This window comes from Perognathus longimembris, chromosome 10, assembly GCF_023159225.1.
Source record: "Perognathus longimembris pacificus isolate PPM17 chromosome 10, ASM2315922v1, whole genome shotgun sequence".
Classification (NCBI taxonomy): domain Eukaryota; kingdom Metazoa; phylum Chordata; class Mammalia; order Rodentia; family Heteromyidae; genus Perognathus; species Perognathus longimembris.
In genome coordinates, this window is record NC_063170.1 from 12,930,182 (window position 1) to 12,945,872 (window position 15,691).

Sequence of the window (15,691 nt, forward strand, 5' to 3'; positions counted from 1 at the left end):
AGTTTTGGTAGGCTCTCTCTGCATTCCCTTCACTCTATCAGCTTTGTGGGGTTGGGGGCAGGAGGTTGGCCATATGGACCTCTTGGCTTGCAGCTCCAAATGGGCCCTGCTTAAGGACCTGAGCTGGGGGCTAGGGTGGGGGAGGATGCCTGCCTCTTCTCGATGTACATCCTGTAGCTGACCCAGCCAGACTGGGGGTGAAGAAAGGGCAGCTTGCCTGGCTCCAGGCCCAGGAGAGCAGAGGTTGTAACGAGGCACTGGGCCAGGTGGGAAATGGGGAAATGTGCAGCAAGCAGGAGTAGGGGTCAGACCAGGACAAGAGCTAAGGCCTCTTCCTCCTGTTGCCTTCCTAGAGGGCCCTGTGGGAGTGCCCTAGTGGATGGCCCTCTGAGATGAGGCCTGAGCCACCCACCTTGTTCCCTTTGGTCCTTTGGTACTAGGAACTACTTCCTACCAAAGCCCTCCTGGGACATCTTCAGCACTGGGTCCTCAAAGTACTGTCATAAGATAGGAGCCAAACTCAGCCCATTAGGAAGCTAGAATGAGACTTGTGTTCAGGGCCTAACTCATAACAGCAGTATCCACTTGAGCTCTCACCCTTCCATGGCCCAACCTGGCCTTCAGTGATACTCAGTATCCCTGAGGTCTCATCCAGCTCTCTGAGGTTATCTTTGGTAACAGGCTAGAGAACAGTTATGACTACTGTAGTAGGACGATAACTAAGCTCTCCTCTCTTTCATGTCATCCCCTCGTAGGTGACTGCACAGAGATCTTTGCCTCAGCTCCTCTGTAGCTATGTCTTTTGGTTGGAGGCAGAGCTTTGTCTCTTATCAAATCAGAACTGGGTGGTCTAACCCTCCCTAGCTCCACAGCCCCCTCTGCTGCCCGTGGATGCTCCAGAGCTGGCCTCAGGGCACAGCCTAGGGGAAGCCTCAGCCAAGGACTGATCTGAACCCAGGCTATCGCGTTCCTAGGTCTCATTCAGAACCCCCCTAGGAAGATGCCTGGTGCTTGTCTCAGCCCTAAAGAACAGGATGGTTCCTTCTTTTTGGAGCAGGGCTGTGCCATTCTTCCTGACCTAGGCCTTTGCTCCAGAGGAGGCCTTCACAAATTCTCTCTGGACTGTCCTGGTGAAACTTCTCCCACCCTTTTCAGCTTTTATTTTCTTTTCTGTCTACACAAGGAGCCAGAGTTACCCTGTCCTGGACCATGATACCCCCTGCTTATGGATCACTGGCGCTTGAGCTGAAGTCAGGATCCTTAGTCTGGCCTAGCTCAGCCTCCAAGCACCACCCTGTTGGCACACCCGCTCTCCCTGTGGCTGCACCCTTCCTTTCCCTTTGCCAGTCCTGACTGCTCAATTCCTCAAATTCAGCCTCTCAGTGTATGCCTCCAGGCCTTTGCACACACTGTTCCCTCTTCCCAGAACACACTTTCATCTCACAGTCCTTTTATCTCTCAGGCTCTTGACCACACCTGTCCTGGGGCTGTGCTGTGTGCTGCATTTGTATGTGCCAATGATTTCTGTGTCCTATTAGAACACTATTTACACTGTGGGAGAGTCACCTGTATCTCAGCTACTTGTGGGACATGAATTCTCCATCCCCTCACAGGGAGAGGGCATGTCTGTCTTATGTATCTGGTGCTGGGTAGGGGGTCAGGAACTTGAGAGAAACTTGGGCAGGAAAGCACCCAAAGACAGAATCAGTAGAACTTCTGCAGCAACCATGACCAGCTCACATTGTTCAGGGTCTGGTGGTTCATATAAGGTTGGGGCAAGGGTGTGGTACTTAGCCAGGCCTTCCAAGCCCCCCCCCCCCCGCCTCAATGGGCTGCCTTGCTGTTTTCTGCTTCCCACAGTTACAGCTACATGATTGACAACGTGATCCTGCTCATCACAGGCACACTGCATCAGCGCTCCATTGCTGAGCTTGTGCCCAAGTGCCACCCACTAGGCAGCTTTGAGCAGATGGAGGCCGTGAACATCGCACAGACACCTGCTGAGCTCTACAATGCGATTCTGGTGGACACTCCCCTGGGTGAGCCACTGAGGTAGAAGCAGGAGCTGGTAGGGGTCTCAACCTCAGTGTGGGCTTTGCAGACTATTGGGGGTGGGTGACTCTGATCCAGAAAGTAAGACCTGCCTGCTGCTGCTGACCGTTATCCTTTTCTCAGCTTCTTCCTCTCATTCTCTCCTCTCTCTACTTCTCCTTTCCGGTTGCTTTTGCCAGGAGGCTACCCCACATCCTGACTTGACCATCTGACTTTGGAAATGGTCTGGTTTGCAGAGAAGGGCTGAACACATAGAGAAGAAAGGGAGAGAAGTTTGGGCCCTTGGTGTAGTGGGAGTCTTGAAAGATGGGAGCCTTAAGCAAGGTCAGAATGACTGGCTTCCTGTGAGACAGCCTTCACTGAGCAGGTCCCAGGGGCCAGGTCACACAGTATTTAGCAGATGCATGTCAATGTCAGAGGCCAAGGAAAGGAAGGGAATTGGGAGGCTAAGGAGAGGTGTGCTTACAAGGCTGGGGAGAAGGCATGAGGACCCCACCAGCTAGTGCCTTCATAACCAAAAGCCTGAGCCCTGGGCATCCACTATAGAAAGCCACAGGGTTGAGCCACAGGGGCTCTCAGCTAAGAGGCCCAATCTAGTCAGTCCTGGATGCTTCCAGTAACTCTGAGCTAGTTCCTGCTTTTTCAGTGTCTCCGTGTTTAAAGAAAATACAGATTAGTTCATCTTCAGGCCCTTTTGGGGAATGGGGATGCTCTATCCTGCTTTTGCCTCCCCTTCCAGCCCTGCACTGGCCCCCTTGGTTGTAGGTCCTGCTGCCAGATTCATTCCCTGTCCCCAGGAAGACAAAGAGGATTTTCCAAATGTTGGTGCCAGGCCTTCCTAGGGGAGGCAGAAAAGTGAGCATCAGGCCCCAAATCCACAGCTGCCCCTGGAGAAGGGAGAATCTCATGGCCTCTTATGCAAGCCTCTCTTTGGCATGGTCTAAACTTGGGTCTGCCCCAGCGGCGATTAGATCATGTTATGGCTGGCCGCCTCCTTTATAAATCAATTTTAGGAGCAAGGAGGCAGGAAAAGCTCAGGTCAGTGTTCATGGCCCCAAGCGTTGCTTCTGCCACTTCCAAGGCAGTATCTCAGGCTGGCTAGCCCCCCTGCTCCATACCTAGCACAAGGGACCTTGTGACAGGAGTCCTCTATATCCTGTAGAGTGGCTGGACATCAGCAGGGTTTCTAGCCTAGGCCATTTGCCCAGTCCTGACATGTGCATCTTTCCTCCTCAGCGGCTTTTTTCCAGGACTGCATCTCAGAGCAAGACCTTGATGAGATGAACATCGAGATCATCCGTAACACACTCTATAAGGTAGTGCCCTGCATGACTGATGGGGAATGGCCTCTTGGTGGATGGGGCTGTGGGGCATGGTGGTATGGTGATTTATGTGAGGTGCTGGGGTAGGACACAGCAACATTAGGCTTTTGTCCCTGGGGCTTATCCATTCATTCTGGCTCCTGTGAGGGGTACAAGGCTGCATGGAACAGGTTATCCATCCCCTAGTGCCTGTGGCAGGCTCAGATAAGATCAGCAGGAGTGGCTGGCACTCTCCTGCTTGGCCTGTCAGAGCTGGCTCTTAGAGGGCCACTCCCCCAGCATCCTGGAGGGTCATGGGCTACCACCCAGGCCGTAGCCATTAGACCTATTGCACCTGGGATGTTGCCAGACAAGATAGGCACTTGCATTAAGATAACTGCTCAGTCATGGTGGGGAGAGACCCACTCAGGCATAGCTAGGTCATTGTGACCTTCTCAGGTTCCCAGGTCTGGAGGCAGTTTCTATATCCCACTATCTTCATCCTCTGTCCACCTCCTGCTTCCTCTTGGGCTGTGGCATAGACTGGCTGACCCTTGGCCATAGAGGGTTGGGCTTGAGACTCCTGGGTCAGCACTGCCTAGACCCAAAGAGATTTAAGAGGATGGGATCATGGCTGTAGGCATGGCTCCAGTGCTAGAGTGCCTACTCAGAAAAGGTGAAGCCCTAAGTTCAAATCCCAGTACCTCCAAAAGCCATGGACCAATTAGGGACATTTGAGATAGACCAGACTCTGGCTGCAGTAAAGCATTGAGCTGTAGTGCCAAGACCTTCAATGAACTGCAGTCAGGAACACTGATCAGAAGTGGACAGTCCTTGAAGAGGGGCTGCGGATACTGCTGGCCAAAGAACCTGCTGAGCTAACCCTGATGGCATCATTCTATCAAGTCTCCACTATGGGGTCCTCTCCTATCCTGGTTCAAGCTGTCTAACATTTAGATCCGCCTTAGCTCAGGCTCTCCAGTCTCCTGCAGAGACCTGAGCCAGAATTCAGGGAGGGTCTAGTGATAAATGAAGGGTCTACTTGTAAGCGGTGATGGTATAGAAAAGGGGCACAGTACATATAGAAGAAAAGCATGGCGTGTGAACCAGATAGCAAGGAAGTTTGCTGAGAGAGTACAGATTCCAAGTGGGAAAGAAGTCCAGAGAAAAAGGCAGTACGGGGTCAAGTCACCACCCTGAGCCTTGAGTGCCAGACCAGACATTTGAACTTTATTCGGTGGTCAGGATGAGCCAGTGAAGGTTTCTAGCAGAATAGAGAAAGCTGAGAAAACCCTGTATGGCCGCAGCATAGAGGGCATATTAGCAGCAAGAAGGTAATTCCCAACTTCCATTTTTGATTGTCCAAGCAACTAGTATGCATCATTGTACTCATTTGAAAAATGAAGAAACTGAAGACTCAGAGAAAAGCAAGGTGGTTGTCTAAAACCACACAGTAAGTCACTAACAGCACCAAAGACCACACCTGGTTTAGCCTGTTTCTCACCCACCTTGATAACGGGAGACAAGCCAGCCTAGTCCCAGAGAGACAGAAAGAAAGCATGTGCACAGACACACACGTGTTCTCCCTCCCATCTCTTTCTTTTTCTCTCTCCTAGTGCTCCCACCCAGCTGGCCCATTGCCGGGTTCCCTGCCCTGAGACAGGGTGAGGGGTGTGGCTGTCCCCTAACTTCATTCACACCCTTCACTGGGCCTGACTGGTTCTAGCTGGAGTCATTCACCAGCGAGTGCTGCCCAGGCATCAGCTCATAAACACCAACCCCATACTATGGGCTCTGTGCCAGGGCCGCCTGCCCGTCAGGTGATTTCCCAGCGTGGTAGCCACAGATGGGAGATTAGGTGGACCCTCAGCAGCCTGGCAGGTGGGAACTGTAGGCAGCTGGTGCAGCTGCCATGAGCTGGATGACTCCAGGGGACAGGGTGAGGCTGGGGAGGTGACCTTGGTACCTGGGTCTTGCCAGTTGCTTTAGCTGTTCTAGCCTCCAGAGGACAGTCTATGTCTATTCTTCCACCCTTCCCAAATATGATCAGCCTTTCCAGAGACAAACACAACTTGCCTAAGCAGATGGGGAAGTACAGAGTATGAGGCCCAAGACCTGGCTGATTGCTTCCTCCACAGATAGTCACTATAGTCTTCATAGGGTAGACCTTGAAATTTCAGCATAGCCAGCTTGTCTGGTCACAGTAGACTTGACTCTTGGAGGATCTAAGAGGACTATTAAGCTATAGTCAGGGTTGGTAGCTGTTTCTGCCCCCAGGCCATCTTATTTCTGATGACCCTCTACTAAGCTCCATGCTCCCCTCCAAGGCTTCTTTATTTCTGATCTCTCCTATCTCCTAGTTTTTGAGTGCTTGTGACTCCAGTAGTCACCTTTCAGCTTTCCCCTATGCCCAGTTTGTCTACTGTTGCTAGTCAGGCTGGGCCTGGTCTCATGGATTCCTGGGTCTCATCTCATCTTTCTGTTTTGTTTTGTTTTTATTGCCAGTCTTGGGGCATGGACTCAGGGCCTGAGCACTGCCCCTGGCTTCTTTTTGCTCAAGGCTAGTACTCTACCTCTTGAGCCACAGCTCCACTTCCGGCTTTTTTCTATATATGTGGTGCTAAGGAATCGAACCCAGGGATTCATGTATACGAGGCGAGCACTTTACCACTAGGCCATATTCCCAGCCCTCATCTCATCTTTCTGGAAATGGCTGAACCAATGGGTGCAAGTCACCTTGGTACATGCACCTTAGTGTACAAAACTTTTCATGCCTCCCAGGCTCCTGCAACAGCTTAGAAGAATAGTCTCTGTTGATCCTTAGTCTTCTTTAATCATGCCACAGATAAGCCCCAAGGGGTTCTGAGTGAAGGATGTCCATGCAAAAGAGCTCCCTATGGGAGACCATGGAGAGGGGTAGGGAAAGCCTGGCTGGCTTTATGAATGAGTGTTGAGAGGGACCGGAGGTCTGGGCTGATCTTTCCTTATGCCTAGCAGATCCAATTTGCCTGGGCAGGAAGTACTTGTTCCCACCAGCAGCCCATGTACCCAGCCATTGTACGGTGAGGCTGACGTCCACACAGGCAATAACCATCCTTCAGCAAAAGCTGGCCTGACAATTTAGTTCCTGCTGGGTGATGGCTAGGGGCCTGTTCTGCAAGGTGGGGTACAAGGAGAGCTGAGTAATCAGCCCAGGCCATATCCATGAACTCTCAGGAGTAATTTTTCCTCACCGACCCATGGACACATGAGGCTGAGGAACAGGAGGTTTGGGGCGATTAAGGGAAGAGGAATGCAGAGCATCAGGAAGAAGACATAACTATTGTGGGATGAAAGGATGGGGGACATGTACCCTGAAGCACACAGTGGGTCAGAGACTGTTCTGCCATTTCTGGGTAACAGCCAAGCATGGCTGATTAACTGAAATTGGCGGATATTTTAGTGGCTTCACCACAGAGGTACACTGGCTCATCCACATACCATAAAAGGGGCTGAAGAGGGAAATGGAGAACTGTGAGTTGGGGGCCTAAGAAGCCCCCTAGTATTCTTTTCTTGCACTGAACAAGCTCCATGCCCCGCACAGGCCTACCTGGAGTCCTTCTACAAGTTCTGCACCCTATTGGGTGGGACCACTGCTGATGCCATGTGTCCCATTCTAGAGGTGAGTACCTGCCCACCTTCTTGCCTTTCTGGTCCCCACTTCCTCTGGCCTGGGGGAAATTCTGCCAATTGACTACAGCTTCTCTCTTCCTCCCTCTCTCCTTGCCTGTGCACTGACCCACAGTTTGAAGCAGACCGCCGCGCCTTCATCATTACCATCAACTCTTTTGGCACAGAGTTGTCCAAGGAAGACCGTGCCAAACTCTTCCCACACTGCGGGCGCCTCTACCCTGAGGGCTTGGCTCAGCTGGCTCGGGCAGATGACTATGAGCAGGTCAAGAACGTGGCTGATTATTACCCGGTGAGTACCCTGACTGGCAAGATAGTGGGTGGGCATGTTGGCACTACACACCCTCCAGTACCACCCTCATGCTCATGCTTCCCACTGCTCCCTGGCCAGGAGTACAAGCTTCTTTTTGAGGGTGCAGGCAGCAACCCTGGAGACAAGACCCTGGAGGACCGGTTCTTTGAGCATGAGGTAAGCACGGGGCTTTTACAGGGCCTACCCAGCATAAGGAGGGTTGTTTGTGGCTTAGGACTGACTTTGGCCAGAGCCATCTACATACTACCCCTGCCTCTGTCCACAGGTAAAGCTGAACAAGTTGGCCTTCCTGAACCAGTTCCACTTTGGTGTCTTTTATGCTTTTGTGAAGCTCAAGGAGCAGGAATGTCGCAACATTGTATGGATTGCTGAATGCATAGCCCAGCGCCACCGTGCCAAGATTGACAACTATATTCCCATCTTCTAGCATCCTGACTTCACTCAAGTGCACGATGTGTATTTGTGTATGCTGTGACGAAGCCCATGGCTCATCTGGCTGGGGAGGGGAAGGCTAGGGAGGGTACTACATTGTCCTAGGGGCTGCCCAACTTCTCTGACTCCCTCTGGGACTGCTTTTGAGCCTGAAAAGGGGCTGTTGATCAGGAATGGACCAATACTCCCTCCCCCCACAGTAATGAGTCCCCTTCAACCCTATGTTTACAGCCACTAACATGTCTGAGAAGCATGTGGTCACTTTCATGTCTCTCCCTAATCTAGAATCCCTGGGGATAGTGTGAGCCTCCTCTTGTGTCTGTGGGTCAGCCCCAGAGTCGTGGCCCATGGCAAAGATAGTGTGTGTGTGTGTTGTTGGGTAACGAGCTCTGCAGCACCCTTCCTCAGCTCTCACTGAAACAATAAAAATGCCCTCCCTAAGCCACTGTCTTTTGCCTCATTTGGGCCCTAGTACCTATTTTAGACCCCTGTTTCTCTCATGACCCTTGCTGAGTCTACCCTACAAAGCCAGCAGCCCAGATTACTCAGGGTCAGTGAATCCCTAGAGGATAGCCCTTTCCCTCCCACCCACCCCCCCTGCCCTTTGCTAAAGACACAGATGCAGAAATAGGCCTGGGAGCTGGTCCTGACTCTGGAGAAGTTCAGAGCTCTGTAATTGTTTCTCTGAGCCCTATAACCCCTGCAATCACTGTCATTACCCGCCTTTCCTGTGAGGAAAACCAGACCTAGAGATAAGTGATTTGCCTAAGATCAGTGGAAGAGAAGGGGTGAGAACTGCAGTGGGCCGGGGGAGCCTCTCAGGACTGTGCCAGTCCAGGCTCCCATGGTGAGCCCCAGGAGCTCCCGGGCAGTTCCCAACCTCTGTCACACAGCCACACCCTGTTACCTAGGCAACCAAGCAGTCACTGCTTCCAAACACTGCATCTCCCCCATTCTAAGAGAAATAAAAACTTGTCTTTATTTAAAATGTAGCAAGTAGGGTATGCAGCTTCCCTGTGGCTTGGAGGTGGGTGGTGGGGGTCCTAATTCTTGAGCCAGTCAAGAGGCAGTGGGATTTACCCTGGAATTGCAGCACTGAGCCACAGATGCCAAGAAACAATCCTGAGGAAGTCCCCAACCCTCCCAGTCACTCCTTAGTTTGCAGAGGCACTGTCTGTAGGGTCCTGTCAAAGGCTACAGCTAAAGTCTTGCACTACCCTTCCCATCTAGCTGGGTTTTCCATGCTGCAGGGTAGAGCACTGTTCCCAGAAGGTCCATGTGGACTTATGAAGCAGTGGAGAGACTGAGGCTGTCTGGGAAACCTTAGCCTCCTAGGCCTGGACCAGGCAGGCATTGGTAGTTGGGGACTGGGTTTCTTTGTAAGAGGCTGTAGGGCAGACTTGGGCTTCATAATGGCCAGGAGAGAGCCAAGGGCACCCATGTTGGAGCAGCTAAATTATTTGTGCACATAATCTTACCGGGACACCACTGGGGAAGGGTCTGGGTTTGGGTTTGGTTCCCGGGATATGATCTGGGCAGGGATAGGGCCAGGCTGGCCAGGCCGCAGTGCTCGGGGCAGACAGTGACTGATGAAGTAGGTCTGTAGGAAGCGGCGGCGGAGGCCCTCAGGCAGGTAGTAGTGGATGAAGTACATGATCCCCACACCACGGCCTGGGTAATAGCGGCGACGTGGCCGAGCTGCCAGCAGAGCATCAGTGATGGCATCTACAACCGGGCTGAGGTCAGGCAATGCCATTTGAAGTGAATGAAGGAACTGCCCATGCAGGTGCTCGATGTAGTCTTCACCATAGGCCTGCAGCAGCTCTCCAGGCATACTGGCCAGTAGCAGTTGCTTCCGCTTCTCCCAGTGATTCACATTGGTCACCGACTCTTGGGAAAGGGTGGCAAGGTCAAAGGACAGTCAGCTAGGGCAGCCAGGGGCTACTCACGGAGTCTAGCCCTACCCACACTGTGGGCAAAAGCTGTATCTGTCCCCTCAGCCCTTCCCCTATCTGTAAGACCTTGCGCCTCCTCCTTTCCCAGCCCCAGGCCCCAAGTATGCCCCACTGCTGACCATGACTCACCTGTTTTGAAGCAGCCAGGCTGGATGACACTGACTTTGATCCCCCAGGGAAGCAGTTCACAGCTGAACGTGTCCATAAGCAGAGCTATGGCTGCCTTGGAAGTTCCATAGGCTGCCAAGCATGGATATGGCATGTCTCCTAGAGATAAAATAGGAGATGAGGCAACTGGGCTTCAGGAAGGGCCCGCCCTCCTTCACCCTGCAAAGGCTCCTTTCCTGCCCTGCTCCAGAAGGGAAGGGCACTCACCTGCTGGACTGCCTATGGTCACAATTCGACCCCTTGAGCGGCGCAGAAGTGGCAGGAGGCCCTTGGTTAGCTCAAGTGCACCAAAGAAGTTTACCTCCATGCAATTGCGGAATGTGGCCACAGGAGATAGCTCCACATCTGCCACGACATCGTTGATGGCAGCATTGTTGACCAGGCCCCACAGGCCTAAGGGCACAGAGGCAGAGAGGAAAGCCTCAGATCAGCCTAGCAGCAAATCTGCAATCCTTGCTGACCCAGCCTTTACCCTGCCCAGCCATGCATTCCCTCCCATAGTAGAGATGTGCTCACTGACCAGTGCTGGCGGTATGAGCCTTGGTGAACTCTAGCACACGGCCAATGTCTGCTGGCTTCATCAGGTCCATCTGTAGCAGTTTCAGGCGTGAGGAACAGCAGGCACGTAGCTCTAGGGCCCCAGGGCTATTCAAATCCAATACTGTGGCCAGCACTGTGAAGCCCATGGCATCCAGTTTCTTGGCCGTCTCCTTGCCAAAACCAGTGTCACAGCCTGGCCAGGGCAGAGAAACCAGTGAACTCCCACTGTGGCCCAGCCCAGCCCAAGACAACCCAAGAGTCATCATGGTATGGGCGGGATCCAGGCTCCTGGGCATTCATTCATACCAGCAGCATTCAAGAGCCCTCCGTTCTTCCCTATAGACACCTCTAGCAAGCACTGCCTTCTGATTGAACCCTGCACACAGACTGGGACAACTGTCATCTCCTTGAACTCCCCATAGCAACCCCATCCAACATGGCTTATGATTCTCATTTCACAGAAGAAATAGAGACCTAGTCCTGAACCATATTGCTTACCGAGTTCATCCTTTACCTAAGCAGCCATCGAGAGTTTCCAAAAACGATAACATCACCAGGCACTGGTGGCTCACATCTGCCATCCTCACTACTCAGGAGGCTGAGATCTGAGGATCGAGGTTCAAAGTCATCCTGGGCAGGAAAGTCCATGTGACTCTTATCTCCAGTAAACTACTCAAAAAGCTGGAAGTGGAGCTGTGGCCCAAGTAGTAGAGCACTAAGCCTTAAGCAGCAAAGCTCAGGGAGAGGGCTCAGGCTCTGAGTTTAAGCCTTAGGACAGGCACAAGAAACAAACAAAAACAAAACAACCCAAACAATATCACTTTGCTGCTGAAAACTATCTCAAGGCTCCCCACTCTCCTAAGGAACTTGCCATCCTCACAATGAAGCCCAAGCTTTGGTGTTCTAACTTGAGTACCAACTCCTTTCCCAGATTCATCACCCTCTACTATTACTATTTCAGACTGTAGGCAAGTTGGAGGCCCATCCCCATCTCATCCCTTGCCTTGTGTCACCGCCCCCCCCCCCCCCCCCCGAATTCCAATCAGTGACAACGGAAAGCATTTTCTAAATCCAGGCCACTTGCTCACAGGACAAGGACCATGGTGGTACAAAAAACAGACCTGCATTTGAATCCCTCATAACTATTGAATGTGACCTGAGGTCAGTTACTACTCTTGGAGGCTTAATTTCTTGTCCTTGGTATGCAGAGATAAGAACCACCAGGCAGAGCCAGTGTGGGGGTCCCAAGCACTGATAAGCCCCTGCTTCCTTGATGGTTTCCATTCTGATTCTGGCTCCGTGGGTGGCCAGTGAGGGGAGGAGGAGGGCCAGCAAGGGAGGAGGCTCTGTACAGCTAGCCAGCCCTGGGGTCCTGCTGAGCAGAATCGCTGCAAAGCAGCTCTGCTTCCCCACTGCTGGGTGATCAGCACCCCTCCTCATCTCAGTCCCGCCTCCTCTGCTGAGGAGAGAACAAAGCTGGGCCGGGGGCTGCGAACTGGGCTTTGTGCAGCTGGGGGCCCGCAGGGTCTGTGCTGAGGGGTCCTTCCCAGGCAAGTCTGGCTGGGGGAGGGGAGTATGTGTGCACAAATGCAAGCACTTTGCCTCCCAGAGCAGACAGGCCCTCTATAGGAAAAAAACGACCTCCCAGAGCCTGAGCTCTGGGGTTCCAACAGTCATGCACATTTTATATACCCTCTTGCTTACCTGCAGACACTTAGATACCTGCACATCTCTCTAACCTGCCCTGATGTTCACACGTAAGCTTGAACCCTGCCACTTACAGGCCTACAGATGTGTACATGCATGCACACAAGGCAACCAGTCACAACACAGCCCAACCCCCAACCGCATGGCTGAGCTTGAGGAGTAGACTTGGCTGGCAGTTCTCAGGAGCATTTTCAGGGAGGGGTGGGTAGCAGCTCCAGTAGGTACAAGACAATGTGCCCTTGGCACGTGGGGTAGGAGCTGATCACTTAAATTTGCTATAGCCGAGTAGTGATGGAGGAAACTCCAGAGTTTGCAGAAATTGTCTAGGAGACCGCTGTTACTGCTTACAAAGGGATGGGATGGGCAGTTCTGTTTCCAATCCCAAACCTTTCTTTGCAACCAAAGGTGGAGGGGGCCCAGGTCATGAAAGCATCTGTCCTCTCACTTCTCTCCCTGGTTCAAGGCTGAGATGGCTCTGTAGGAGCAACTTGCACATTAGGAGGCAGGAAGGGATCTGTCCTGTCTGTAGGGACAAAACCCAAGCCTAGATCCTGCTTCACACTACATCCAAGATCCTAAGGATCTGGTGGTTTTCTTTCCTCAAATCACTAAAACTGGAGATCCCTGCGGCTTCATACCTACCCTGAACTTGACTCTCTCCATCCAACCTGAGTCTTGCTCCAGCTCCATCCCCTCTCCAAAAGTCTAAAGCCTCCCCTCCCACAACACATTTTGACTTCTTACCTGACTTTAAAACTCCTCCCAAGAAAACCTCACATCCCACCACACACTAGCAGCTAGATTGGCTATTGACTGTCCTTTACCCAGGCCATGATTATTCCTGCCTTAAGCCATTGTCCTACACCCTCTTTGTGATCCAAGACACCTTTCCTAATCTACCTCTCTCCATCTATCCCTCAAGGCCTAGTTCAAACATTTCCTCCTGAATTCACCTCATCTGACATGGCAATCACCCCTTAATGAACCAAGGTCTCTGAGAAGTCTGCTTCCTTGATTGTCCGCAGCATAGGTCAAAGGGAACAAAACCCAAAGTGCTTGTCCAAAGTAATGGTGGTTGGAGGAGAAACTAGACCACTCCTCCCCCCCCCCCCAGTGGACCGGTGCCCCTTATCCTTTCTCCCCCTCCTCACTTCCTGCTGGGTGTGCAGCCCTCCCTTCCCTTCCCTTGCTCTGATGACAGATTTATTCCCTGTTCCAGACAAAGGGAACTCAGCCAGGCAGCCAGGAGCACCTGAGTTAGATCTCCTTGACTGCTTTCCTGGGCATTAAGGACCAGGCACTTTGGGGATGAGATGCTGGGTGCAGACGGCTGAATGTGCAATTCGGTTAGAGATGGCAGGACCTGAGAGGCAACTGAGTGCCCAGCGGTCCCTCATGGTGGCCTCAAGCGTTTCTAAACTCCAAGAATTCTAGCCAATTGGATGGGAGGAACTCACCACTTAAGCTCTTTCTTTGGCCCGGGAATCGGAGCTGCCGTGTCCCACGTGGGGATACCAGACAGTTCAAGGGATGACTGTTTTCCCTTCCCGGGTCTCCTGAATTCCTCAGAGCACTTGTCCCCTGCTCCACTCCCGCTCTCTTGGAGAGGGGGGGTGGGTGGGCAGAGCATACCCCCTCAAACTCCAGGAGGATCCCTTTTCTGAGCCACCAAGTTTCTTTTGAGCACCTTGCCACTTCCCACCTCACTTTCCCTCCAGCACTTTTCACAGCGGCAGGTAGTTAGCCGGACTTGGGGAGATGCCCAACGCTTTCTCCTCCACTCGCTCCGGTGCGCCCAGGGGAGGAGGGGCACTCTCCCTTCTGCGCTGGGGAGCCCGTCTGGGCCGTGCCCTCTAGGTGTGCGGTCCCGCCCTCGAGCTTGGAATCCCCACGCTCTGCGCACTCACCGGTGATGAGCACCGCGCGAGTGGCCACCGGTAGGCGAGGCGGGCGCGCCAGGCGGGACAACGTGATCCAGCCAGCCGCAGCCAGCACGGCGAGCGCGGCCGGCGGGGGCAGCAGGCGCTGGCACAGCCAGTCGAGCGCGGCCAACAGCGCCAGCGCCGCCAGCAGCGGGCGGCCCAGACGCAGGTCCGCGCGCAGCAGCTGCAGCAGCGCGCGGGCCGCCACGAGCAGCCAGGCGCCGCCCGACGGCCAAGACCAGCGCTCCATGGCGGCGGGGCCGGGCCGGGCCGGGGCGGGGCGGGGCGGGGGCTGGGATGAGGATGAGGAGAGTGAGTGAAGGGCGGGGAGCACGCGGGGTGCAGGGGAACACCGGCCTGGGGTGGGAGGGGTACTCGCTTTCTCCGCGGGCCCTCGGACCCGGCTTATAAAGAGCCCCGGAGGCGGGGCAGGGGCGGGGCGGGGGCGGGGCAGGGGTGGGGCTTTCCTGCACTTCTCTCCCGGCACCCCCCGCCGGGCAGGTGCCCCCCCCCCCGAGCCCTGCCCCCTCGGCCAGATCCGCTTTCGAAGAAGCCGGAACAAAGTCCCAACTAGCTGGGTGAGGCGGAGTTGTTCGCTGCGGACTGCGCTGGGGGAAAGGCCGGCGGTCCCAACCCCGTGCGCCCTGCATCCAGTCACTCCTTCGCTCCATCCGGGCCCCCCATCCCCCTCCAGGGCCCTGAGCTACTTCGCCCAGGTGAGCACATCCTGTTCACACCTGCTCAGGACACCTGAAAACATGCTCAACGTCCATTCATGCACTCCACATCGATGGTATTGCTGTGGCCGCCCAGTCTGCCATCGCCACCACACCCGCACCCACACGCGGGGCTCGGCGGAAGTTCCCAGGTGTACTTAACTCACACTCACAGCCGAGCAGCTCGGAGCCACAAAAGCCACCTGGGACAGGGGTTGGGGAGCAGGATGAACTGCCCAAGGTCATCAGAGTTCAACCTCTTCTTCCCGTTTCTCTCCAGGGCCCAGTCCTGGGATATGCAACCCCACCTCAGTAGGCCATCAGAGGAAGTCTTTACCCTTCATCCTCCACCCCAAGAGCCAAGTCAATAGCAACATCTGGGGAGTTCCTGAAGACAGCCTAGGCCAGGGTGGTCTGCTGGTGCTCTGTTCCCCTGAATCCCCAGGGGATAAAATAAGTGGTGTGTGGGTGCATTTCCCTCCATATGTGTATGAAAGTCCTTGTTTGTGTGTGGCCAGACACCCCCGTGTCTGGCACCTTGTGCCTAGCAGGCATGCCAGGGCTCTGCCAGGGACTGGGAATTGGTGCCAGTACCTGAGTGCCAGGCCCTTATGGTGAGAAGAGTAGGTGTAATTCATGGCAGTGGAGATCCCTGCTCCCATTGAGCCTACAGGCCTCGCCAGTGCTGCATCCCTCCCCTCTAGGTCCTGAAAGGTCGTGGACTCCTTGTCACACAGCTCCCAGCCCTGTTGCTCAATGCCTCTCTCCTATGCCCCGATTCCCCTAGGGTTTCATGGAAATACCCACTCCAAAGCCATCTCAGCCATCCAGGCATGGGCTTCTGACGGGCCACCTAAGGGAGAGCCCATCTCCACCCAGAGCCACTCTTGTGCCTCTATCTGTCCTTTATCCTAGA

General features: G+C 53.9%; 2 protein-coding genes across 2 annotated transcripts in view; one reads left to right on the plus strand and one right to left on the minus strand.

The window, feature by feature from the left end:
- Window positions 1-8,208, plus strand: part of Atp6v0d1 (ATPase H+ transporting V0 subunit d1) — a 40,534-nt gene extending 32,326 nt beyond the window's left edge. The window contains exons 3-8 of the mRNA XM_048355330.1: window positions 1,861-2,039; window positions 3,289-3,368; window positions 6,937-7,014; window positions 7,138-7,314; window positions 7,414-7,491; window positions 7,601-8,208. Coding sequence (XP_048211287.1) covers window positions 1,861-2,039; window positions 3,289-3,368; window positions 6,937-7,014; window positions 7,138-7,314; window positions 7,414-7,491; window positions 7,601-7,762 — 754 coding nt within the window. The 3' untranslated portion in view covers window positions 7,763-8,208. The remainder of the gene's footprint in view (window positions 1-1,860; window positions 2,040-3,288; window positions 3,369-6,936; window positions 7,015-7,137; window positions 7,315-7,413; window positions 7,492-7,600) is intronic.
- Window positions 8,209-8,726: 518 nt separating this feature from the next.
- On the minus strand, window positions 8,727-14,442 carry Hsd11b2 (hydroxysteroid 11-beta dehydrogenase 2). Its single transcript, XM_048355329.1, has 5 exons — window positions 14,045-14,442; window positions 10,411-10,623; window positions 10,098-10,283; window positions 9,852-9,989; window positions 8,727-9,657 (listed from the first exon to the last, which is right to left on the minus strand). Exons 1-5 carry the CDS (start codon window positions 14,307-14,309, stop codon window positions 9,242-9,244), a joined length of 1,218 nt encoding a protein of 405 aa, XP_048211286.1. The 5' UTR covers window positions 14,310-14,442; the 3' UTR covers window positions 8,727-9,241.
- Window positions 14,443-15,691: the final 1,249 nt, after the last annotated feature.